The sequence below is a fragment of the Tympanuchus pallidicinctus genome, unplaced genomic scaffold (genome assembly GCF_026119805.1).
Source record: "Tympanuchus pallidicinctus isolate F22 unplaced genomic scaffold, pur_lepc_1.0 scaffold18, whole genome shotgun sequence".
Lineage (NCBI taxonomy): Eukaryota > Metazoa > Chordata > Aves > Galliformes > Phasianidae > Tympanuchus > Tympanuchus pallidicinctus.
In genome coordinates this window covers 8377818-8402162 of record NW_026294699.1, presented here as the reverse complement: position 1 = coordinate 8402162, position 24345 = coordinate 8377818, and the positions used below count along the sequence as shown (strand labels likewise).

The 24345-nt window shown below is 43.9% G+C and overlaps 1 protein-coding gene across 15 annotated transcripts in view; it reads left to right on the top strand.

Annotated features, from left to right (window-relative positions):
• Positions 1 to 8008: 8008 nt before the first annotated feature.
• Positions 8009 to 24345, top strand: part of TNRC6A (trinucleotide repeat containing adaptor 6A) — a 43131-nt gene continuing 26794 nt past the window's right edge. For 4 of the 15 annotated variants that reach the window (XM_052679556.1, XM_052679548.1, XM_052679546.1 and 1 more), the window contains exons 1-4: positions 8747 to 8886; positions 11298 to 11333; positions 17761 to 17851; positions 20774 to 20795. In XM_052679556.1, coding sequence (XP_052535516.1) covers positions 8810 to 8886; positions 11298 to 11333; positions 17761 to 17851; positions 20774 to 20795 — 226 coding nt within the window. In that variant the 5' untranslated portion in view covers positions 8747 to 8809. Of the gene's footprint in view, positions 8166 to 8744; positions 8887 to 9130; positions 9211 to 11297; positions 11334 to 17760; positions 17852 to 20773; positions 20796 to 24345 lie in introns of those variants that run through there. The other 11 variants (XM_052679557.1, XM_052679553.1, XM_052679545.1 and 8 more) reach the window with 9 other exon arrangements.

Sequence of the window (24345 nt, the reverse complement as noted above, 5' to 3'; positions counted from 1 at the left end):
GATCTATTCCCAAGAGAAAATTAGTCAATTTACCAAAAAAAAAAAAAAAAAATCGCAGTTAATTTAAGCATAATGGTGGGAGAGCAGTGTGAGTGCTGCAGCCATCCTCAACCTCTGCTATTCCTTCTGCTCAGCCCTGCAGAGGGCAATTACAAGGCAGAATCTTAGTAATACGCTGAGGTCCATTTGAAATCTCCCAGCAAAGACTGCAGAGAGGTTCCCGGGGGCATGAAAAGCAATTTCCTCCTGGAATAGGAGGTGGTTCTGAGCTGGAGTATGGCTCAGCTGAATGAAGGTGCTGAGACCTGGAGAGCAGGAGTGAGTCCTGTGCTGGGGATGGTAGTGGGCACATCCCAGTGATGTGGGCACACCCCTCTGGTGGGGGCAGAGCCTGAGCAGTGTGGCAGAGGCCGTCCCTTCCGCAGGTATTGAGATGGATGGCGGTGGCTTTGCTCATTAGAGCCTGTGGCAAAGGGTAGGTGCTGGAAGTCTCCGCTGTGGGGAAGAGCTGCAAGGGAGCTCATTAACTTGAAAAATTGGGTCCAGAGGGCTCATTTGTCTGATATCAGTTCTGTGTTTTCTCTAGTAAAGTAGAAAATGAGGGAGGGGGATCCGAGCCGCCCCTCAGTGACTGACTCTTTGATTTAGCCCTTCCTGATCCATGTCCTTTCTTTCAAACAGCCTGTAGCACAGCTTGCTTTTCATAGTTTTAAGCCTGTCCATGTGAACATGGTCAGACCCTGCCATGTGTTCTCCTGGCACCGCACTGCTGTGCTTCCGAGTAGCACACAGCCGTGCCCTTTGGTCAGGTGCTTGTGAAGCTAGGTCCAGGCAGGACGGAGCAGGGCAGCTTTGGACTGCTGCAGGCCACCAGTTGCTGCTATCAGGGAGCCAAACCGTGTGCTGCATCCACACTACAACCACAGCCACACATTCCATAAAGCAGAGCTCTGGTGCGCTGCTCGCAGCCATGCACCCTGCACCGGTCTGCCCCCGTGGCTCTGAATGCATTTGCAGCAGGGACCCCAGCCTGTTGGAACCCGGCCGGCAGTGAAAGTGACAATTAATGACAGCTTGAACAGCAATCCTGCTAATTGCATCACGCTATTAATAAGGCAGAGCTGTCAAAGCACAGCAATTGCTCGAGCGGAAGTCAGGCAGCGTCTGTGCCAGCCGTGGTCCCCAGCCCCGCACGTGGGGGGAGGCATGGGAAGGTTGTGGGGCTCAGTGTTGCTGCTCCATGCAGGGGCAGCTCCCAGCCCCCAGCAGCTGACAGCGGTGCAAAGCGATGTTCTCTTTGCAGTCTTTCCCATTAAATTAGAAGGGAAATCTATTTCCTGTTTTTAAAAGAAGGCGAGTGAAGCCAGTGTTAAATATAGATATATGGTATGTAAATGAATCTGACAACTGAGTGAATAAAAAATGAAGGTGTAAATTATTGAAGGGTGGGAGGAGATGGCGCATGCAAATAGCATTAATGTGGAAGGAGGCAGCTCTCTGAGCAGGGAACAGAGGTTTGGAAACGTAATTATTTCTTTTATGAAAAGGGCCACAGATTAAATAAAAGCCAACAGAACTGGCACACGTTTATTTCAAAGGCCTTCCATCCTGTCGTGTCACTTTATTCTCCTACCTTTTTTTATTGATTTGTTTGCCCGCTAATTAATGGGAGCAATCAACGGCTGCTGGATGCTTAAGCTTTAGCTAAAACAAGGCGAAATGAGCTTTGCCGGAGTTGCAGGGGTGGCCGCGGGGTTTTGATCCGAGGCACAGGGCGGTGTGCGGTGCTGCAGCAGGGATGCACTGCTGCTGCGTGTAGCGAATGGGCGTTTATTTCCCCGTGCACACCAGAGCTGGCACCTGAGGGGGCTTCCTCAGCTGCACGTACTCTGTGTGCATCCCGTTTGCATCCCGCCCGCCCCCCGCCGCTCGGTGCCGCGCCGCTCCGCGCTCTGCCGCTGTCTCCGTGGTAACGGCGCCGCCGCTCCGCTCCTTTGTGTGCAGCGCGGCGCTGGCTGGCGGCCAGGAGCTGCCCCAAGCCGGGGCTCCGCGGCGGGGCCGCCTGTGTCCGTGCTGCCAGAGGCGAAGGGGCCCCAGGAGAGGCGCGGCGTGGCTGCGCCCAGGGCTCCCGGAACGTCCTCGAGGCGAGCGGCGGCGGGAGGCCGGGCACGCGGCGGTGGCTGCTGAGCTGGAGGGGATCCGGCGGCAGAGAGCAACGGCAGCGCTGCCAGCAGCGTAGTGCCAGCAGTGCAGTGCGGTGCAAGGGAACGCCGGCAGCGCCGGCAATTCGATGCCAGCAGTAGCAGCGGTATCAGCCCGGCCTGCAGCTCCCGGGAGGGTCAGACCCTCCCCTGGGGCTCGCTGCCCCACCAGCACCCTGCTTTCGCCAAGTGGAACCGGCCAGGGTTGCCAAACGTGCCCCACAACTTCACGAGCAGTCTTTACTTGTTACGTTTCAGTCCGTTTGAGGTGGATAGTCTTATTAAGGTAAAACTGAACATTTTATTGTGAAAATGAATGTGAAAATCTTCAGGGCTGGATGTGGCTCAGGGCAGCTTGGTCTGGTGGTTGGTGACCCTGCGTGTAGCAGAGGGGTCGAAACCAGATGGTCATTGTGGTCCTTTTCAACCCAAGCCATTCTATGATTCTATGATCCTATAAACTACAGCATTTACAACTAAATGAAAGTCCACTTGTCAAAACCAACACACTGGCCTTAAGCAATGTGTTTGTTTTGCAGTGCAAAACAAGGAAGGAGGAGATCTTCATCTGTGATCTCTGTAGCACTTCTCAGAACTGAATAGAAAGGGAAAAACAAAGGCAGTTTATTTAAAAAATAAAATAAAATCCACAGGGAAAAAAAAACCAAACAAGCACAATAACAAACAAGATTTTGCAGATGTAAATGAAAACAGGCCAAACAAAAAGGAATGATGTACTTGAGATACGTACTGGAATTTTTGTCAAGATGGCAAAGATTTGGAATTAAGATTCTTACACAGCACCTGGCAATGGAGGAGGCTGAGGTGCCAGTGCAGGTCCGGAGCAGCAGACCTCGCCTGTCCTCTGCTACCAGGATAACCCTGGGGCCTGTTCTATGCTGTGAGCCTGGCTGTGCTATGTGATATGTGGCCACACCAAGTAAGTCTATTTTCAGATGTGCTTAGGAGCGATTTAAGGCCAGTTCAAAATTAGAGCTCTTTGAAAACCGATCCTTAGGAGATGTGTGTCCTCAGCTGATGTGCACAAAATCAGGAGCAGCAGCAGTGATGCTCAAGAGTACATTGCTGGGGAGAGAGTAGCACAGCTGGTGGGACTGCTGAAATGTCCCCTCGCTGGCCCTGTGAGCCCTAACCCTGCCATGCAGGGGACATCAGGGCAGCACTAGGCTCGCAGCAGTGATGGGGCCAGGGAAAAGCCCATGTTTTTCCATGCACTCCTCACTCCATGTTCCTGATGATGGTGGTGAAGGACACTGTTTTGTTATTGCATTCTTCTCCAAACAGTGTCACAGTACTTTTGGATTTGCTTTTTTATTTAGGAAAAGTAAAAACAGAGAAACAAAACTTGCAGAAACCATGGCCATAAAGCAGCCACCTGCCATCTATGACTCGGATGGCTCCAGCACAGGCACAGCCTGGGGACCGATGCCGTGCCCATGTCACCTCCCCACGGAGGGAAGGATGCAAGGGACCCTCAGTGTGATTTTCTTCTGAGGTGTGGTGCAGCCCTGGCAAATAAAGCTTGGAAGCATCTATTGCACTGCGCCACTTAAGAGACCAGGGGATGTGTAATTGGCTGGATGCAGAGTGAAAGTCAGGCTCAGCGATTCCATTTTACAGTTGGCAGCCTTCCCAAGTGCAGATCAAGGGAAGCAAGTTGGACTAGCTTTAAAACACAGGGAAATTTGTTATCTTTTATAATATTTTGCTGATTTAAAGGGTAGGATTAAATTCTCATTTAATAAGCCCAAGTGACCGCTCCCCCCATTCTGATCACTCTGTGTCACAGCGATAACGCTGGAAAGGCACTGGGAGCCTGGAGGCACGGCAGCATATTCTGTCCTCCCGAGCACAGACCTGATGATTGCTCGCTGCTGCAGCCCATGAGCAGGCACTGGCTGCTTTGTGGTGAGCCTTGCAGCACAGCATGGGAGCTGCTTCCCAAAGCTGCTGAGAAGGCAAGCGTTTGAGCAGTGAAAGAAGGCATTTGGTGTTAGCACCTTCCAACTCTCTTGTTTGCATTGCCCCTCCTAAATAAGGATCCTATGGAGACCCAGATGTGTAACATAAATAGTTTGGTTGACTCAACTAAGCTGCTCCTGGGCAGGCTTTGTTTTATGAGCAAGAACTGCCTCTTCAGGGCTTTCACCTTACCAGCTCCTACCATGTCATTTTTAAATAGTTCTAAAAATGCATCCTGTAAATAAAATCCCTACCATGAACAAGAAGAGCCTTTCCACAGAGCAGTGCACAGAGCCCCTCTGTGAGCGAGAAAACTGTTTTCCCTTGTCTGTCAGATCAGCTCATTTAGATTATTTAAGTCAAGTGCAATTTTGAAAACAATCTGGTTTGCTCGTGACGGCTTCCTCATTCTGCATAATGATGCTGAATGTAACAAGCAGCAAAGGGTTGTTGACAGCAAATTTTCCACATGCTCAGGCCAGTGCTTCTCATGTCGACTTATAAAAGAGCCCCTTGCTTTATTTTCCCCAGACATTAGGCAGAAAGTATTTCCTAACATGTCAGCTTTAGAACTCCATGCTGGAGCTTCATTTTCACACGAAGCCTTCACAGCAAACGCAGATAAAGGGGAGGGTGGAGGAAAGGGGAGCTCTGAAATGGCGCCAGCTCCTTTTTAACTGCTTTTAGTCGGCGCGTTCCTCTGTCTCTTGCAGTTTATTCTCTCACTCTGATTATGTAAAAATCCTAATTAAAAAGTTAATGGGGAACTGAAGACAGGAGGATCCAGATGTATGCCAGGCTGGCAGGGGGCAGATGGCGGCTGCTGTTGGGAGAGGATACGTGGGGCTCAGTGACCAGAAGGCCATGTTTACTGAGTGGTGAAAATGTAACAGAGATCCTTTGCTGGCAGCTGCATGACAGCAGAGCAGGTTTTTCCCTTCAGTAGTTGTTTCCATTTTTTCTAGTTTCACATATGGCCGTGGTGCTTTGGAGGTATTCATGTACACATCAGGAAAGCAGCAAAGTTCAGCACTAACAGGACACGATGTGCTGCTTCCCAAATCCCAAAGCACCTCTGTTTTGCTGGGGTGCAAGCAGTTGGTGTGGGATGGGGATGAAGTTCATCCTTCTGCTGCTTTGAGACACTTCTTATCCAAGCGTTGTTGTCTCGCCTGAATTTCTCCAGCGTGCCCAGCAGTAACCCAGCAGTGTAGGAACACAGCTGAAATAAAGTGCCACTTGGGAGGGTGAAAACTGCAGGAGTGCAAGGTTGGTGTGAGGAGATGTTGAGATAAGCAGTGGAGTTAGTTAATGCAGCTGATTGGCCAGCAGTACAAACAACTGTAATATTTATAAGACAGAATAGAAGCATTTTCTGCAGCAGTCTAGCTGCTAGGAGCATGTGCATAAATAAAATTAGGGAACAATCTAAAATAATAAAGAAAACTACAGATCTTGACTATGAATTTTATTGAAAGAGGCATAATACAGTTAACAAAACAACATGAAAAGAATACATAATGAATGTATTAGCCTTCATAACTGAGGAGTACCTTAACAGCAGCCCTCCTACATTGAGCACAGTCCTTTTAAAGACAGATAAAACAGAACTGCAGTGAATGAAACAGCCAGAGGAAGCTGAATCCAGATGCTAGCAAATAGCAGCTCTTAGTTGCACCCAATTACATGACAATCCTAACTTCCCCACATGAAAAAAAATAAACTTAAGACCAAATTTAACTTCCAAGTTATTAATAGAAGCAGAAAAAACCAATTTCAAACTGTCAGTGCTCCTTTAAGTACATGAAAAATAATACTATCATTTTATGCATGTGCATGTTCAGCTCCCAGCAATTCAAGCTCTATCATTAAGCCTCTAGGAAGAGGACAAAAATAACCTTGCTGGCTAGGCTGCATTGTCGTAAGTGCTCATCTTGAATAAAGTAGGATCTGCTTCAGCTGAAAAATACACCATTCATGCTGGCAGAAAGGCAGGTGATAGTACAGCATATTTTCAGAGACAACTGCCCATTTGTCCAGGACATCCATTTATTTTTCAGGTGCATAAAATGGCATTCTTCTTTTTTTTTTTTTTTTTTTCACAAACATTAATAAGAATGGTGAAACTGAGCAGGTAAATGTTTGTGATGATGTTGCAAACCGGATGCTTGAAGAGGGAAAGGACTTCCCCATGCTAACAAAATCACTTCTCAATGCAGCTCTTATAATAGAGCAAGCAGGACAACGCTTATTTCCATGTGAACGGTGGAAGGGAGCTTAGAAGAAAATTAAATTCCTGAACAGTGCTGCAGGCACATACAATAACAATTATTCCTTGAACAGTGGCTGTTCAGACTGCCGGGATATTTTTAAGTAGTGCTTTAGAACTAAATGCAGGAATGCCGGCAAGCAGCCGTCTGAATGACAGTTTGGCTGTGCACAAAAACAACCCAGCACTGGGGCCAGACAGAATGTACTGAAAGCTAATATATCTCGATTTTTTCTTGCAGAGATGTACTGGCTACAAGTATGACATCAGTGTACTTTGTATGGCACAAGTGCCTTCCCAGTCCAACTTTTCTGAAAAGAAAAGGATGATTTGTATTCACTGTATAATCTGTCTTTTATTAGACAGCCTGCTAAGAGTGGTACATCTGCCTCTTTCTAAGAATTTTATCCCGTAGGCATTGGAACTTGGAAGTAGAAGTCAGCCATAGAGTTTGTAAATGCTGTTTAAGCTGACTCACAAGTTTAAAACTGATATTGTAAATCATCCTCTTATATATGCTTCTTATTTATGCCAATAACAACACTTTAAACTTCTCTAACTAAAATTATGTATGTATAAAACCCTCTTTGCCATTAGTTATTCTGTGGACTTGGGCAGTGAAAACAAAATTATTTCATTTTGAGGAACTCTGCAGCTCACACTGGCAGTATTTGGGCTACAAAGACCTCATCTCAGTGCTACCTCAGCCTTGCCTACAGAGCAGTGCCTCTGTGGATGTGGCTCTGTCTGCTGCAGATTTTTGTCTGATCTCATTACTTGTCTCAGAATCTGTTCTCAATTTGCTTCCACTATTCCCAGTCAGTCCTCTGACTGGTTTGGTTTCTCCAAAGTAATTTATGGGATATTTTTACTAAACTCGAGAGCAGTAAAACAAGGAGTATGCTTCATAGGTTCTCCTTTCTTTATTGCATGCATATGACGTTAGCTCTGTTTACTCTTTGCATTATGTGTTCACATAAACCAATTTCTAGCTAGGTTTGTGAGTGCTGGGTGCTTTTCAGTTCCTTCCCTCGACTTAATGAAGTTTGTGGAAGAGTAAGAGAAGCACTGTCTTACTTCATGGACATACTTGGACATTAACACTTTTCCATCAGTCTTAGTGGTTACTGTTTCCTCAAAATTCAGAGCAGAGCTGAAGAAAGAACTGTGACACAAAGGGAAGAATATCGGTGGAAATCTGTGTTATTTTCCTATTTGCGTGTCATCTTGCAATCCTCAGGGATGTGGCTGTTCTTTTCTATGGGATGTTTCATAAAGGAATGCTTAGACTTCGGTGTGTACTTTCAAGGTTAGTAAGAAGCGCACTGACACACGGCACCCCTAAGCAATAAGCTGCTCAAAGGGAAGGAGCGCTGCTGAGATCTACCGCCGAGGCCTCGTTCCGAGACGGGCCCCAACCTAACCGAGGGCGCTTCGCCACCCCGCCCCGTTGCTAGGGCGGTCGCTACAGCGCCATGTTGGGAGAGCGCGGCGACCCGGAAGCGCTTCCGGGGGCGGGGTTTCGCTTCCTGTGCGGCGGGGCCGGACCCGGCCGGGTTAGGAGGCAGGAAATGGCGGCGGTGCTGCAGCAGCAGCTGCCGGGCCCTCCCGCTCCGCAGTGCCGGGCCCAGGCCGCCTAGAGCCGCCGCGCCAGCGCCGGGCCCGGGCCGCAGCCACGCCGGGCCGGACTCCGAGCACTTTACATACATGAGGTAGCGGGCGGGGCCGGGCGGCGGGAAGGGCGGGCGCCGCCGGGCTGAGGCGCCAGCGGGGTCCTGGGCGGCGGGCGGGGGAGGGGCCGGGAGGCGGCGGCGGGGGAAGGGGGGCTCGGGGCGGCGGGCGCGGCCCCGCCCGGCTGCGGGGCTCGGGACGGGCTCGGCCCACCCGGCGGGCGGGAGCGGCCTCGGGCGCGGGAGGAGGCGCGGCGGAGCGCTCCGCGGCTGAGCTTTGCCCTCCCGGCCCGGAGCCGTTCGCTCCGCTCCCGTCCCGCACTCACAGCCCGTGCGCGGGCCGAGGAGCTGGGGAGAGATCGGAGGAGCTGAGGGGGGAATTGCGGCGGCCGGGTTTGATTCGGGTTCCCAAATTTCAGTGATGCAGCAGAATCGCGTTCTTTAAAGCGCCGCGAACAATTCAGCGCGGGATGCGTGGCAGGGAAGGCTCCTCGGGTTCTGCTCCCGCCCCGCAGTGCCCTGCTGCCCCCGGCTGACGGCCCGGCGCTCCGTGTGTCCCCCGCGCTGCCGGCCGCCATGGGGCGCGTTGTGCTGCGCTGTGCTGCGCGGCTCTGCGCTGCGCTGCGGGCGCGGCTCGGCGCCCCGCGGGTTGGGTCGTTGCTTCTTGCCGCGTTGTTGTTGTTGACATGGGAACCAACATCGCTTTCTGTTCCAGAGAGTTGGAAGCTAAAGCTACCAAAGAAGTCGAAAGAAAACTAAGCAGGTAAGATGCTTGAATCCCTTCCTGAGTGCAGAGCGCGGGTCGGCCTAGGGCTGGAAGCACTGTGGGTTTGATCTGGGCCTTTAATGTCAGGCTAGTTGTAAGGCTTTAATAAAAGTATAATTTGAAAATACGTCCTGCTATTGCATTGAGGCGTTTCTGTGATTTTAGTTCAATAGGCTGAGCACTTTTAATGTGGTTTCTTTTACATACAGTGTCAGATTCTATAATAGAATTTCTTCAATAGGATAGAACGCTTATGAAGAGAAAAATAACTTGGCATTCTGTCCTAAGTTGAACCTAACAGTATTCCAAAAATTAATGAAGGTGAGGTTTGGTTGTGGTTGTTGTTTTTGTTTTGTTTTTGCTCTTTTTCCTATGTAGTTCAGGCAAATGTTGTTGAGAAGCAAGGAATTACTGGTTTGGGGGGGAAAAAAAAACAACTGGCTTTAAATTGAAATAAACTGCCATGTAAATATTGGGTTTTTGCTTCTCTCTCCAATAAGAGTTAAAAGGCGGGAAATTTCTAATTGGTGTGCAGTTCTTATTGCAGCATTTTACAGAATGGGCAGCTCCTTTTCAAATGCTTAGCTCAACAGTAAAGAGTTATGTTGAATTGGGGATTTTGTGTGAGTTGTACGTCACTTTTGAATTTAAGAAATTATTTCTTCTGCACTGTTTCTGGTGCAGTCACATTCTTGCAAATATTTGTCATAAGCTCTTTGTTTTCTACTCTTGTCCTCCCTTTCTATGCAATGTATTCTTTTTCAATTAGACCTTATAAGGACTTTCATGAAGGCCATTTGAAATACGCTGAAAAACTGAACGTAGCTGATAGATTGCTTGTTTCAGCTCCTGGTAGCCTGTGGTTTTCTTGCTTACTGTGATTGATCAGTCCTGAACTTTCAGATTGATTTCCAATTCCACTGTGAAAACTGATTGGCTTCCTTCTGTTGTCAGTGTATGTCTTTGGTGGGTTTTTTTTTTTTTTGGTAGTGTGCTTAAGTAGGAATAATTTTCTTGTTTTATTGATGGTATTTATGTAACTTACACAGAATCTTTAAGATTAAGTAAAAGCCATATGCTGGGAATAATGTGAGGGTCATTGTTAAACTGGCTTGAATAGTAAATTGCAATTTTTTTAAGTAATCAAAGTACAGCTTTTCAAGTAATCTGTCCACCAAAGATTCCAAAACAGTGTAAAAAACCATAATTAAATCATTATCATTCTGTACAAAGCACTCGCCACGTAATTGATACCAGAAGCAATTTCAGAAATGTATTCTTTAGATATGGTGATAAATTAAAAAAAAAAAAAAAAAAAAGGTATGTATTATGTGTTAAGTCTTAGTTGTAAGAATGCAAAGATCTGTTGACTTAACTGTGAGCTCTCCTGTCATACTGGCAGCATAGATAGTGTAAAGAGGTGAAAGTAAACCAGAGCTGTGTAAACGAGGTGCCTGTGGGCAGTGGGAGCAGATCAAGGTTCACTTCTGATATGAAGTGGTTCTCGGTTTTCTGACACAGGTATTTGTTTTACTCATTTAAAATATTCAGAGCTTTTTTTCTGTTTTAACATTAATATATCAGTTATTGCCAGAAAACTTTCTTCTGTTTGGTTTCTTCTTAGTGAGAATGTTTTTACTGTGTGGGAACACAGCTTGGCACAGCATGCCTGCTCTGCATAGGCTTGATAACTGCATTAGTATTGCAGAACTCTACAGATAGCTGTCGCTCTTTCTCTCCTGTCATTATCTATGATCTTATTAAATTTGCAGTGACCTAGTCAATTGTAGAAGAGCAAATATCTTTCTCTGGGAAAGGTAAATTGACCTATGCTACGAGTTTGTCTTAATGTAAAATTGTGGAGTGTGTATACAGTCTGTGAGTTCTGTGGGATGTCGGCGTTGCTGCATGTCAGTTCTGCAATTCCCTTTGGAGTTTATGCTCATAACTAAATTGGTTTTTAATCTCAGTAAGAATATTGGCTTAGGCTATTGGTTTGTGATAGAATAAGCATTACAGCTGTTAATACAGACAGCTTATCCAGTTAGAGTGATGACTTTTAACCTCAGGTTTAGAAATTTGGCATACTTGGCCTTTCATAGAAGGTTCTTCGTTGGGTCAGCATCTTGTCTAAAATGCACTTTTGCAGAGGACTGGGAGTATTTTGCTGCTTTAGAAGTAAGCACAGTGCATGACTCAAAGTAACTCAAATCAATGCATTGCACTTTTTGTTGTTGCATATTACAAGAGAAATGTCACCTGTTCAGTCTGCCACTGAACGAGTGTGTAACCCTCCACTATTAACCAGAGGAATGCAGCTTAAGTTTGGTTAAGATGAGGAGGAGTGCAAAAAACCATTCAGTTCTTCTGTTTTAAGAAATAACTTCTTAATTCTGTTTGGTAAACAGGGCTTTCCTGCCTCACTTATGTGGAACTGAGAGAAGGTAAATATTTGAAATACATTTACAATTTCATTCCTGAGCACATGAGTTTGACTCTTCCTAAGCATGCAAATCACAGGAAAGGCTCACAGTATGGCTTTCATTCACCCATTTCTGCTCCATCGGCTGCAGGGTCTCTATGTTCTGGGGGAATTGACTTTGCCTGACATCATGTATACCTCTAGATCTCATCCACATATTCTACTAAGTTTCTGCTACGTGATTATTTTTTTTTCTCTCTTGTGTGTTAGATTAACAACCATCTTTCCATGAGGCTTTCCTTATTTGCTTTAGAAAAAAGATGAGATGGCTCAACGATAGAGTCATAGGTATGAGAATCAGAGTGAGAAGTGCAGAGGTTTCTGCTGATACTTGAGCACTTGATTTTCTGTGTTGGGAGAGCAGGGTTTTGTTTCATTTTTTTTCCATTAAACTTCTGCAGTCAAACGGGAAGAGCTTATTGCAAAGATGCAGCATCCTTTCAGAACGCTCAGAGATGCTTAGGCAAAATGGTGCCTTGCTTTCTCATCTACCCAGTAAGTGGGTGCTTTTTTTGAGCTTGTGCAATTGTCAGGTTGTCCCCATAAGGCAATTTGCTCTTACCAAACCCATCTTGCAGTATCTTGGCTCTGCGTTAATAACACTGAAGCTGTAAGGGATGAATGGCTGTATGGTGAAGGTGGTGGACTGCAACAGTCAGCATTCACATCCGTGCCTCTGTTAGAGATATCCTGTATGACCAGTTTGCTTAAGGAGGAGCAGTTTAATAGTTCTTTGCTTGTAATGAAGGTAGGGATTGTTTATTGCAGCTGCTGAAGTCTTGTATATTTGGGTGACAGACTTGTTGGGAAAGAGATTTGTGTGCTTGTGTAGCAGTGAGTATGATAGACCCTAATCTGGAATGAAGCCTCAGGGACAAAACGTAAGGAAAATATTATTCTGGAATTATGGTGTGTTTTCAGTATTAGTTTGGAATGTAGTTCTGGTGAACCAGCTTCTGCATGAGAAGAATGGGAAAGGTGAGTGTATTCCACACAGCTGTTAGTGGTAGATGTGCTAGTTGAATTTCTGTCACTTTTACGATAATAATTTGAACACTGTGGTATTTTAAAAGTAGAAAAGAAAGTGGCTGGCACCCATTTGCCAATCAGTTATGCATCGATCAGTTTATAGCTTGGCAGCACCTCTTCTATACATTAATAGCTGGAAAGAGCACGGATGCAGCATCTCTCATTCAGTGGTTTCCTCATCAGTGGCTTTCTTTGCTCCTGTGTAACGTACTGGGTTTTTGTGAACTTCAGAGTAATGGCTTCTGTGCCATGAACTTGGAGAGAGTTCCTTTTGTTGTGATGCACTGTTGCGGAAGCATAAAAAGGGGAACAAAAGGGAAACTGAGAAATAATTTTATTGTCACCTCTGTATGATTGCACTATTAAAAAAATGTATTAGCAAACTATCAGGTCAGAATACAGCAGAAATAGGAATGTTCTAAGTTCTGGCAGTATGTTTGGAAGCCTGTATGTAATGCCAACACATGGATATGTGGTGCATGCCTACATGCTCAGTGCCTTTGCAGAAGTGTGAACGTTGTTTCAACTCCATTTTTTAATGTGTAGTTTTCCTCCTGTAGTGTTGCAGGTTAATTAATAACTAGAAGATAAGCAAATGGTAGACTAAAAAAATAAATAAAGAAAAAAAATCACTGTGAATTTTGGAGCGGTTTCAGAACTGTATGTAATCATTCCTGGTCCCTTTTATGTTCAGTAGTGTAGTCGTGAACTTATGGAAGGCAGGAATCCGGAAACGCTTAAGGCAGAAGCTGATGTCTGGTGATGCAGCATCCTGAGTGATGCTGTCCTCTCAAGAAGTGGGCTGATGGATAATGCTTTTGGTTCAGTTATTAATAAATATCTTTTCCTTTCAGGTATTAGCTCAGGGCCACCGAGGGCCGGTTGGGTCCTGGTCTCCTTCCTGCAGCATGAGGTGCCCTGTGCTGGGAGCTGTGGGCACAGTGTGCTTAGTGCAGGGACTGAGCGCTCCAAAATCTTCAGCTCAGTGTTCAAAGAGTTTCAGAGTCAACCTAAGATGTACACCTCTGGGAGAAGCCCTGCACAGCCATGCTGCTTCTAAAAGCTTTTTCCACTGTTGTTAACAGTGTCTTTAAAAATGTGCTAGCACCATCTTGTGGGGCAGCGAGACTTTAATTGGGTTTGAAAGTGAGTTGAGGAGGTATCTGCTTGGCAAGCAAACGCTGTGTGAGCATCTGTAACACTGCTGACATCTTCAGAAGCATTTGAAGGATGAATTCTAACTGCTAGCGTTAGCTTGAAGAATCTCAAAGCCCAATTAATGCAGTTCTCTTACAGAAGTAGTTTGGTTCTGGTGAATGCTGGATAACTGCTGCTAGTGGTGAGATGGCACCTTGTTTGCTTTCAGCGCTGACATTTCCTGTGCGTGTGCACTGTGTGCTTCTGGCTCTGAGATACTGTGTTCATAATAATGCAGGGAGAGTCTTAGATCCTAATTTGTGTCAGAATTCTTCTTGTAATGGTGATTCCCTCAGTAGGGTGACAAGAATTGTAATTTTATTGTGGCGTAACATCTTCCCTTTTGCAAATTATAAGAGCAAAGATAGCGTGCTGTACAAACATTGATCACTGAATCCTCATTATGTCTTTCAGAAAAAATATGGGTATGCTTGATTTTCTTCTAGTGTAAGAACAGCAGCTAAACGTGTCTAACAGTCTTCTCTATTTTGGCATTTTTACAGTGCCAAGCTGGAGCTTTTTAACATAGGCATCATTAGAACCTTTTGGAAGAATTAAAGTTAGAAGTAAAATATGATGTAAGTAGGAGCTGGGCTGTTTACATTTGAAAAATTACAACTGCTTCAAATTATGAACAACAAGTGAAGCCAAACAGAAAATGAAGTGTGAAGTTGGCACTGTCGTAACTTAAAGAAATAGTGATGAATGCTGACTGTAGAGGTCAGAGTGTAGCTGCTCTCCACATAAATGGCACAGTGATAATAGGAATGGACTAAAAGACTTGATCTCACGTCACCCGGAATCACAAGGCACTTCTCTATATTGTAAAAGTGATGCAGCCATTTGAGAAGATAACCAGTTGTTGGTTGGTTTGCTTTGTGTGTGTGGTTTTTTTTTTAATGGCTTAAATGAGTGAAAGAATTTCGGTATGTTTTTCTCCTTATACAAATGGGAGTTGTGCTGAGTGAGGTGCAGTTACAAGGGGGCCAGGCATGCTGCTGCCAGCTCTGTCCCTGAGGTCCATCAGTAGAATGCACCTACCTGGATGCAGGGAAGAGCTCAGCGAGGGCATCTATTCTTTTGTTTGTGTCTTGTTACTTATCTCTGTGTTTCATGTTAGGTGCCACAAAGTATTGTGGAGCAGTTGACAGTTTGTAGACAGTTACCTAAAATTGGAATACCAGTCAGGAACAGGGAGCTATTCAAGTGCGGGATGGTGCAAGGGAAATACTGCGTATCACTTCTGTTTCTCAGGACGTAGCATTAAAATGTTGCTCGTTACTTGTGTATTTTAATGGACCTTGGGACTGGCTATGTAACCTGTGGCACTTGGTATCTGCTGATAGGGCTGTGCAGTTATGTGTTAGAAATAAAACAAACTTGTTCTTTCAGCTGATGGAGGTGGAAACTTAGGAGTCTGCTTTAGACTGATAGCTTAATAGGCAAATTAAATTTGTGTTTTAGGTTTAAGGGAGAGGGCAGTGGTAGTAAGAGTGCCTTCCTCAAAAAATTGATGTTTTTAACAAAGAGGATGGGCAGTAAGGGCTTTAGTGTTGATTAACTGCACAGTGGATCAGTTTCACTTTTCAGTCACTGGAACGTAACACTATAAAGGTAATGCAGTGCTCTTCTTAGGAACTACCTACAGGTAGGCGGTGTGCTGGGTTGTGTAGGGCCCTGCTGCATACTGATCATGGTGTCTGCCTTCTGAGCTGGCTTTGCCTGTCAAGGCAACTTAAATACATGAAAATGGAATGATTGTTGTTATAATTTAGGAATTCTATTGTTCCTGTAGGAAAACAGTGCTGTGGTGGAGTAATCCTGAGGTAACTGTGTGTTAGTTGGTAACATTTGTAGTCTCAAACCTAATCGTTTTGACTTAGTTGTAGCAGGACTGATGAGTCATTTCTTTGTTGTGAAAATACTGCTTTGCACAGCGTGTGCCTCTTACAGTGCTGCAGCTTTCTTCTAGAACCTGGATGATTTCAGTTTGCACGTTCTCAGGGTGCAAGACAAGGATGGACAAAACACGTGTCACATACGTGGCATGCAGATGTCATTGCAGGTTAATCATTACCCCAAAATTGCATGGCATCCAAGAGATGGCTTTAAAGCAAACTGGTGCTGTGACTGTTTCCTGCAGTTACGTGACTAAGCTCTTAGTTATCCACGGAACATTTTGAATACCTAATTGCAGATTAGTTTTTATGTTTTAAGACAGTCCTCAATGAATCTTGCTGCCAGATGATGAAACTGTAATAAAATCTTCTCTCCTGTTCTGCTTTGCATAGTGTATGAAATACATGGCAAAGACAGAAAAAGAGATTTTCTGAGCATTGAACTGAACACTGGAGAGATATGCCTGACAAGATCATTTGTCCCCATCTGGATGTAGATTCACTTCTCTCAGTTGTTTCTCAGCTTTTCCTTTCTCTGTGGTAAATCACATGAGTGACTGCTCAGTTATACTGCCCGAGAGCTGCACACAGCCAGGAATCCAAGCTCTTCTGGAACTCTAGCTGGTGGGGCACAAAGCATGGGCAGTGCTGGGACAGAGCTGGCTGCTTGTGAATGCTACTGTAAGAGTAAGGGCTGCTTCTGTTCTGGAATTGATTCATGGAGTAAATGAGGTGTCTTCTGCCTTTACTTTGTCAACACTCTTGGAGTTTGTTCCCACATCCTGTTCAAAGCATGCTAGAAATTAGGAGGTGTTTGGAGAACATGATTGGCTCAGTGAGAGGGCGGTGTGTGCTGGACCGAGCATTAGGGCTCTGCGTATCAGGGTGTTTGTGGCAGCCTATGTGTGCTTCAGGAAGAGGGCTGCAAAACATTTTCAGCCTTGTTTTGTTGTTGTTGTTGGGTGGCTGTTAGTCTTATCCAAGCTAGAAGCTTCAAAGCCCTCCAGCTTTAAACGCTCCTACCCCTGACATGGCAAAGTAACTTTATAAGCAGGCTTTCTAGGAAATACAAATTCTTAACTGTCTGAATCTCAAACACTGAAGTAAGCAGGCATTAGTAGGCTTCCTCTGCCTTTAAGTGTTTGGTGCGAGCTGCTGCCACCTCCCTTTTTATATTTGGCTTCATTGCTGTTTTCTTGATTTTTAGAATCCTCCTGCCTTTTTGTGAGCACTTGTTTTTATTCTGATACCTGAAACAACGCATTGATCTTTGTGCATTTTGTTTTGTCATGAGCTTTTTTGCATGATTAGCCCAAATCCTTGTTTTGTCTGCTGATTCCCGGTCTTTTCTACCCATGGTGGTTTTGTGTAGATTTCCTTCTTGTCCTCATCAATAATCACTGTGTCTCTCAAGCATGACATTGAAATACAGTTTGTTATTAGTTCCTACTGGCACAGATAGCTTGTTTGCCTTGACTTTTTCCTGCTTTTGATACTCTCCATATTTTCTCTACTGTTTTTATGTACTAAGGTCTGACTTGAAGAGTCCTGCATAATCTGGGAAATGGTGTTACTGCAAAGCCTGTTTTAGCATCTGAAACTTTATATTAAGTGAATTTAAATTAATGACATGTGAAAGCAAAACCTGTTACTACAAGTTAGAGTTTTGTCACTCAGTTTACGAGCTCTAAAACTGCACTGCTGTTGAAATCTCTGCTCTGACCATGCTCTTCAGTTGATACCTGCTTGTTCATATGTCCTTTATGTCAGCAGTAGCATCTATACACATACACAGCCAGCTGAATTAGCTCAATCTTTGGCGACAAAACGGTGTGTGTTGCTTGGTTGTTGGCAGAGGCAGTGTATAAGATGTGTGAGTGCTGCAGATGCCTGCCTGGGATTGATAGAGGCAGTGTGCATGGCTGGGGAGCTGCCCACAGCCTGGTTCATGCTGGGTCAGAAACAAGGTATGAGGCAGTGGGAAACGTGGTGTGCGAGAGCTCAGGCTCTGATTCACAACAACAGGGAGAGCTTAAGAGGGGGGAAAAAAAAAATCTTGTATGTGCTTTGGCACTGCGGCTGCCCTTAAAAGTTTTGTCACTTGTGATTTGCAGTGAAAGTACGTTGTCCCTGTGGGAGTCTTGCTTCTAATTGGATAATATTTCTCAGTTCCTTTTGGGTCTCTCTGAAATAATTGTTCTAAAATGAATGTATGTGTGTACAGATTGTATTTTGGGAGAGTTAATTACCAACTGTGTGGTTCAGGGATTTAGTGCAAGAAGAGGAAGAACAGTTGATGGAAGAAAGGAAAAAGAGAAAAGAAGACAAGAAGAAGAAGGAAGCTGCTCAAAAAAAGGTATGTTGAGTTAAAAAAAAATAAAAGGGTACTTATGGATTTTGCTTCATTAGTAGTAAATGTTGTTTGGTCAGTTCTTTAACAACAGTGTTTTCTTAATTTTTTAATGCTTTATACGTACTGTCAGTTATGTAATGGTAACTGACATCTTGAACATCTTAACTGGCTTTGTGTACAGATTATTTAGAGACTAAATATTCTTCTGAGATGACCGCTCACGTTGCTGATTGTGGTCTCAAGTTGAAAGCTTCCTCTGTCAGCTCTCCCTGTTTGTTGGCCTAAACAAAGGTGTTCCCTGTGCACTTATGGGAAATTAGGCATGTCTAATCTTACGGCAAATCTAATTTAAATCGTATGAAAAGGCTGCTTCTGGAAAAGGTGAGGTGTTTGCTCGTGTTTCAAAAGGAGAGCTTCCCTCATCTTTTCAGTAGCTGACAACAAAACTGCACAGTAATTTTTGGGTCTCAGTATAACTCATTTTCCTCTTGAAATTTTTAATCAGAGGTTGAAAGGCAGCTGGTTTACTTGAAGAATGTAAATCTTTTAAGAGGTTCTCTGTAGCCCCCGAAGTTTAATATTTTCACAAGTTTGAAAGACTTGTGTGTATGTTTGAATGTAATATTTAGAAGAATTAAAAGCATAAATATATTTTTTTTAATGAAGAGACCAAACGTTTGCCTGAACTTGAAAATTTGGGTTTGTTTTTTCTGCTGGTGGAGTACTTGTTAAACTGTTCCTAAGCCATGTGGCTTTGTTTACTTGCTGGATGCTGACATTAGCACAATGTTACATAGCTGGACTTCATCCGTCAGGGGTTGTTAGAAGTTCCTATGGAGCAGGAAGCTATCTGATGCTGTACGGGTGGTCATTTGTGTTCCTGGAAAAGCTTGAGCTTGATCTGCATTAAAGATCTCTCTCTGAGCAGCGGCAGTAACAAACGGACAGTTAACTGTTTAAAAGAAAACAAAAAAGAGTAAAATAATCTAGTACTGATGTGTCTTGATTATAGATTTAAATGGCAAACTTACTAAATTAGCCCTCAAATGTTCTGAGGGATTTTCATCTGCTCCTTCGTATTTGTGAGTAGTTTCAGTTTGTCCAAAACTGCTCATTTTATCTTGTGGTCTTTTTCTGTTTGATCTCTTCAGAACTCACTATTTGGTGTTATCAGTCTTGAGCTTGCAAGCAAAGCTTGAAAGCACATGACCATGCACCAGCTAAGGGAAGGGAAAGCTAGTGCTTGTTTTTGTGCGTACTGTAGTCTTTTAAAAATTGAAACTAAAAGACAATGCTGTAGGAGATCAGCAGTGGTCACAGATGGGTGGCACTTGGCTTGCGGAACTTCTGTCCTTTTGAGTGGTTCTTGCACCCTGGTGCAGAGCAGATTTTGCAGGACATCAACCTTTGGATTCCATATTCCTTTTTATGACCATAACAAATATGCTTGGGAGCAAGTGTTCAGAACCAGCTGTTATGCATAAACTATCCTGCAGATTCAAGTGCATGGGAAACTTCCCAAGGCTTCAATATAATTTTTCTGTTAACCATATTGGTTAAGTAAAGTCAGCATAATGAAGAGTTGTGTTATGTAGCAGCCACAGGTTGCTGCAGCTGCCTTTTGGTGAGTGAGGAAGAGAAGCCCTGATATTGGAGTCAGGGTGATAAGGGTGAGCAGGCAAACTGGAGATGAGTGGGATGTGGTTTTTAGAGGCATTGATATAAGCAGCCATTGGTTTTACTTTGCTCTCTTTATTCCAGTGGGTGAGCATTACCTTTAGGACAGTGGAGTTTCCTCACAGATTTTGCAGACCTCTTAGTGTAGTTATCTTTATCAATCTCTAACAGCATAGTTTTTATGAAAATGAATCTTTCTTGGGAGTGTGAGGCTGTATTTAGACAGCATAGCAAATTTTTGTAAGTGCCTTTGCTGGTTTAAGAAATTGAAGAAGTGCCTTTCTGTTGATGTGCTGTTAATTTCCAGAGAAGTGAGGCTGTGACACCAAAGTGTCAGGAGTATCATTTCCATGTAAGCCCTAAGAGTGCTGTTATCTAAACCTAACCAAAGCTGACATCAAATGACTGCATTTTTTCATGTGCACGTGCTCTGCCTTTTTTTCCCTTACACGGTTTTAACTAGAGATAATCAAAGCCTAAATATTGCTGCAAGTGACTTCACTGTGTCGTATGAATATGTGCAGTGCCATAGTTAAGACAGGTTATGTACAGTTACCAAAGTAACCCTGTTAGATTAAGTCTCATTCTGCTTTAGCAAGATAATGCATTTTAGAAGTGATAATTAAGACTCTTCAGCTGGGAAGAACTGATTTCTGCTTCTGAGAGATCTTTTCTGAAGCCTGTTTCACTTTTCTAGGTAAAGCCACACCATTAAAATGTGTTCCCATGCAAGAGATGTTTCTGTCCTCATTTTTATTGCAGGAGACTTTATTCCAGTAGATCTCCTATCTTGCCACTATCACAGGAGCAACAAATTGAATTGTGGAAATGAAAGACTGAAAGCTCTGGCATTTACTTTGCCTGCTTTAGATTTCCATGCTGTATTCCTGTTTCCCTGCTGTATTCTGCATGAGAAGTGTCTGGGGCTTCCTTGCTTCCAGGCACAGTTTTTAACTCGCTTCAAACAGGCTAATTTGTAAGTTTAATTTAGTCTGTTTCAAATGCTTATCTTTCAAATTAATTTTGTTCTTCTCTTAACATTTTAGCAGCTTTCTAGGCATGAGGAATAATAGGCACAGGTTGGTTAGGGAGGAGTAGAAGGTTCTGATGGAGATTATAAAATATTTTAAAAAATATTTTAAAAGGAGGAAAGTCAAAAGCTAACGTTGCTTGTGTAAGTGCCATGTGTACATGTGGCTCTTCCTCTTATCTGTGCAAATCACTGACGCTTCTTCTTTCTTATTCTAGGCCATTGAACAAAAAATCAAAGGTAAGTTACTTTAGAGTTTTCTCTCTGTAATGTTTCTGCCTTTTTAAATATGGTGAATCACGTGGCTCAGCTGAAAGCTACTGGAAAATTGCATCTGTGAGATTTCAAAAAGCTGCCACAAATAAAGGAGTGAAGGGAATGGTTTCTTCCTGGAGCTGGAATTTTTCTCATCTTCCTATTTTCTATTCTTAAGTACTTACACAGCACTAGGCAAATATGTAATACCTCAATCTCCTCAATTGTTTTTGTTTTTTTGCTCTTCTAGTCTGACTGCTTACAGATCCACCAACTGGATCTGTTCAAAATGTATTTTCTAAATATTTTACATAGAAGTGGGGCTAGGAACAGTTGATATATCAGCAACTGGTGTGTCCAGTTCTGATTATTGTATGTGGAGGGTTGATCCTGGCAAAATGGTCTGTATTGTAAAAGCTGTAACAGAGCTGTTTGGTGCAGGCTGGGAATGCTGCTGTTGCTCTCAGTGTTTGTAGGTTTTATAAGTTCTCTGTTCCTTCTATGAGCAGTGGAAAAATCATTTTCACTTTCTGTTTAAGTTGGTTGGAAAGTGAATAACAATCACATAGGCAATCGCATGGTGAGCTCCTTGAATTGCTTTTTTTTTTTTTTGTGGGAACATTGGGTTTAGTTTAACTTGAGCCATGCTGGAAACAGAAGCTTGGAAACTCTGCTCAGCATTGCTGCAGGTATTGCTGAACAGTAGAACGTGTTGGAAGTGCTGCTGTGAGGTGAGGGCAGCAAACTGATGCGGGATGCCCTGTGCCTACCAGGAAGTCTCTAAAACGATATACCAGTTGTAAAGAATTGTGCAAGTATTTGTTTGTATTCCGAATTAATAAACCATTTTGTCTGGGGAAAAAAAAAATAGTGAGGGAGAATAATGATACAGTACTTAGTTTTAAAGAATAACATCCATTTTGGGTGAACATCTGACCTGTGTACTCAGACGGTCCTGGCGTCACATCAGGGGCAGCCCTGCAGCAGCAAATGGCTGAACATGGCCTGGGGGAGGGGAGGGCACCCAGGGGGATCTTCACACTGGGAAAGTGCCTTTCTTATGAAGGATGAAATAAATAGTTCTCTTGTTTGTTTATTCTTTGGAGACCTAGGGTTGTTTATAGAATGAGAGTATTACATTCCGAATGTAATGTTACCATGTTATTAAAAGGGTGTTCCAGCAAGCGTAGTGGGAATTCGGAGTTGTCAAAGAAGCACAAGCTGGCAGTCCTCTGAAGAAGTATGGGCATTGTGGGATTCACACGTGCAACTTTTTGCAGGAGTTTCTGTAGGAACAAAATTTGTTGCTTGTGTTGCACCTAGCTCTTTCCTTGTTCTGCCTGCTTGTGTGCAGGATGCAAATTAATGTTTCATTAAGTCTCCAAGTTTCCATCGCGTTAATGTCTTAAATTATTTATTTTGTGCATGAGCTGAAGATAAAATACAAGAGTATGGGATCTCTAAATAATTCAGAATTATGTTCTTTCAGAAAAGTAGCCGCTTCCAAGGGGGTGGGAAGCAGAGAAGCTTCGTTCCTTATTTTTAAGTGTAGCCTGGATGTTTCCAAAATGTTTTTTTAGCTGAGGTAGAAATTAGTGTTGCACCAGTAGCTGTCAGTGTGCATGTAAATTATAGGAGTGCCTTCTAAAGCAGTCAGTGGTGCTGATTTTTTTTTTTTTTTTTTTCCTGTTCAGGATTGAGAATGGAAGTAGAGAAGAAAGTGCCAGTGTAAATGTTTTCAGTACAAATAGCATTTAACAGTGTAGTACTGTGATTAAAAATGCACGTGTTTCATTGCTGTGGATCCCAGATATTCTGTCTAGTTCTACACCTCTGGTTTTATCAAAAGAAAGAAGGTGGTGTTCACAGGAGTTAACGATGAATGCATCGAGTAGCTGCGAGGGTTTCTGTGTGCAACAGCCAGCAGAACGAATCCCTATCTTGACGAGTGTCCTCCAAGTACTCTTGTATCAGGGGTTTTAGAAAAGAATGAGTATCACTTGGAAGTCTTTCTTTAACAGCTCTATAGTGTTCTCAACAATTGCTCTGGCATTCCCCTCCGGTGTCACAAAATAGGTATTTTTGCTGTGTTTGATGTTAGCACTGCTAGGGACAGATAAATCAATCCGCTTCCCTGGGATTTCTCCTGAAACAGGCATCTGCAAACCACGCCATAGCCAGGAGCAGCGGTACACTGAGCACAGCTAAATGCTGTGTAAGAAGAATGCTTGAGTTTTGTTTTTGTTGCTCGCTTCAGTAATTGTGATGGGCTGCTGCAGAATGTGAGATTTCATTAGGGGATCTTTTTTTAGAGTCAGACTTTAATTACATACATAATGGCGTAGTGAAAGAGTTTACAAAAGCGGAGCACTGATGTTTGTGTGGATGCTGCTGTGGCGGTTGGCTGTTCTGAGTGTTTTTGTGCTTTGCAAAACAGTGAAGCTAGAACTGAACACATCTGTCGATCTCCAGAATTCCTCTGCTTTGTGGAAGGCACAGGCGTAAAGGCTGACTTCTGTTGCAGAACGGAATAAACTTTGAATCAGCCACTGAAACAGAAAGTGCTTTTAAAAATAGCTGGGTGTGGAATTGAAATCTTTGACTCATATTTCCCACCGTGGAAACTTCTTATTCGTTTTCTTCCCCGTGAAGCAGAATTGCTGGAGCACACTGAGCCTTCTGTTTGTGTTGGGTGCGGGGCGTTTTTTCGTCTGCCGGACTCCGCTTTACGTGATTGCCAAAACTCTTGCATTAGCTTTTCAACGTTGCATTAATTAATGTAAATTAGCAAAAATAACAGAGCTGTAAGTGCTTGCTGCTAAAATTGCCTGTATAAATGGCATCTAACTTACCTTTGTGCGGATCTTCAGGGGTTAATGAATTGGCAAACAGTGAGATATTTTCCAGATCAGCTAGCTGAGCTTACAGCTGCGGCCATTTTTCCACAACGAAAATTCTAGCACTACATCTTACGTGTGTCAGCTTGAAAGCCAGACTTCCTCTGTTTGCCCTTCAGCATTCCAGCACTGACAACTCTTTGGGGCATGACGTACAGGGAGAGTGTGTTACAATACATTTTTAAGGGGTCAGCTTAAGCAGCAGCGAGAAGAAACGTTTAAATGACAGCTCGGTGCTGCTCTTTGTGTGGTTTAGGGGACGATTTGATCTTTGTAAGCTGATTTTGTGCGAGTGAGAAACTGTTTTCCATCTGCACCGAAGTTATTCAGACAGCTGCCATTTTTTTTTTTTTATTGGAGGGGGAGTTTAAGTCACTGGGCCCCTACTCCAGGAGGAGTTGGCAGGCAGCACTCCTGTAGCAGTAAAATGACACCATGCTTCTCCTCCATTTTCTAATGAAATCTGCAGAGTGGGAAAGCAACACAAGTTGGAAGCGTCTGTCTTTGGAATCTCTCTGCAAACTTTAACTTCACCATCCCCTGCTCTGTGCGTTCTCAGCAGGTTTGTTCTTTATAAAAAAAAATCTGTGATTTTGGTATTATTCCTTTCTGTGAAATGGCTGTTATTGGACAAGTAA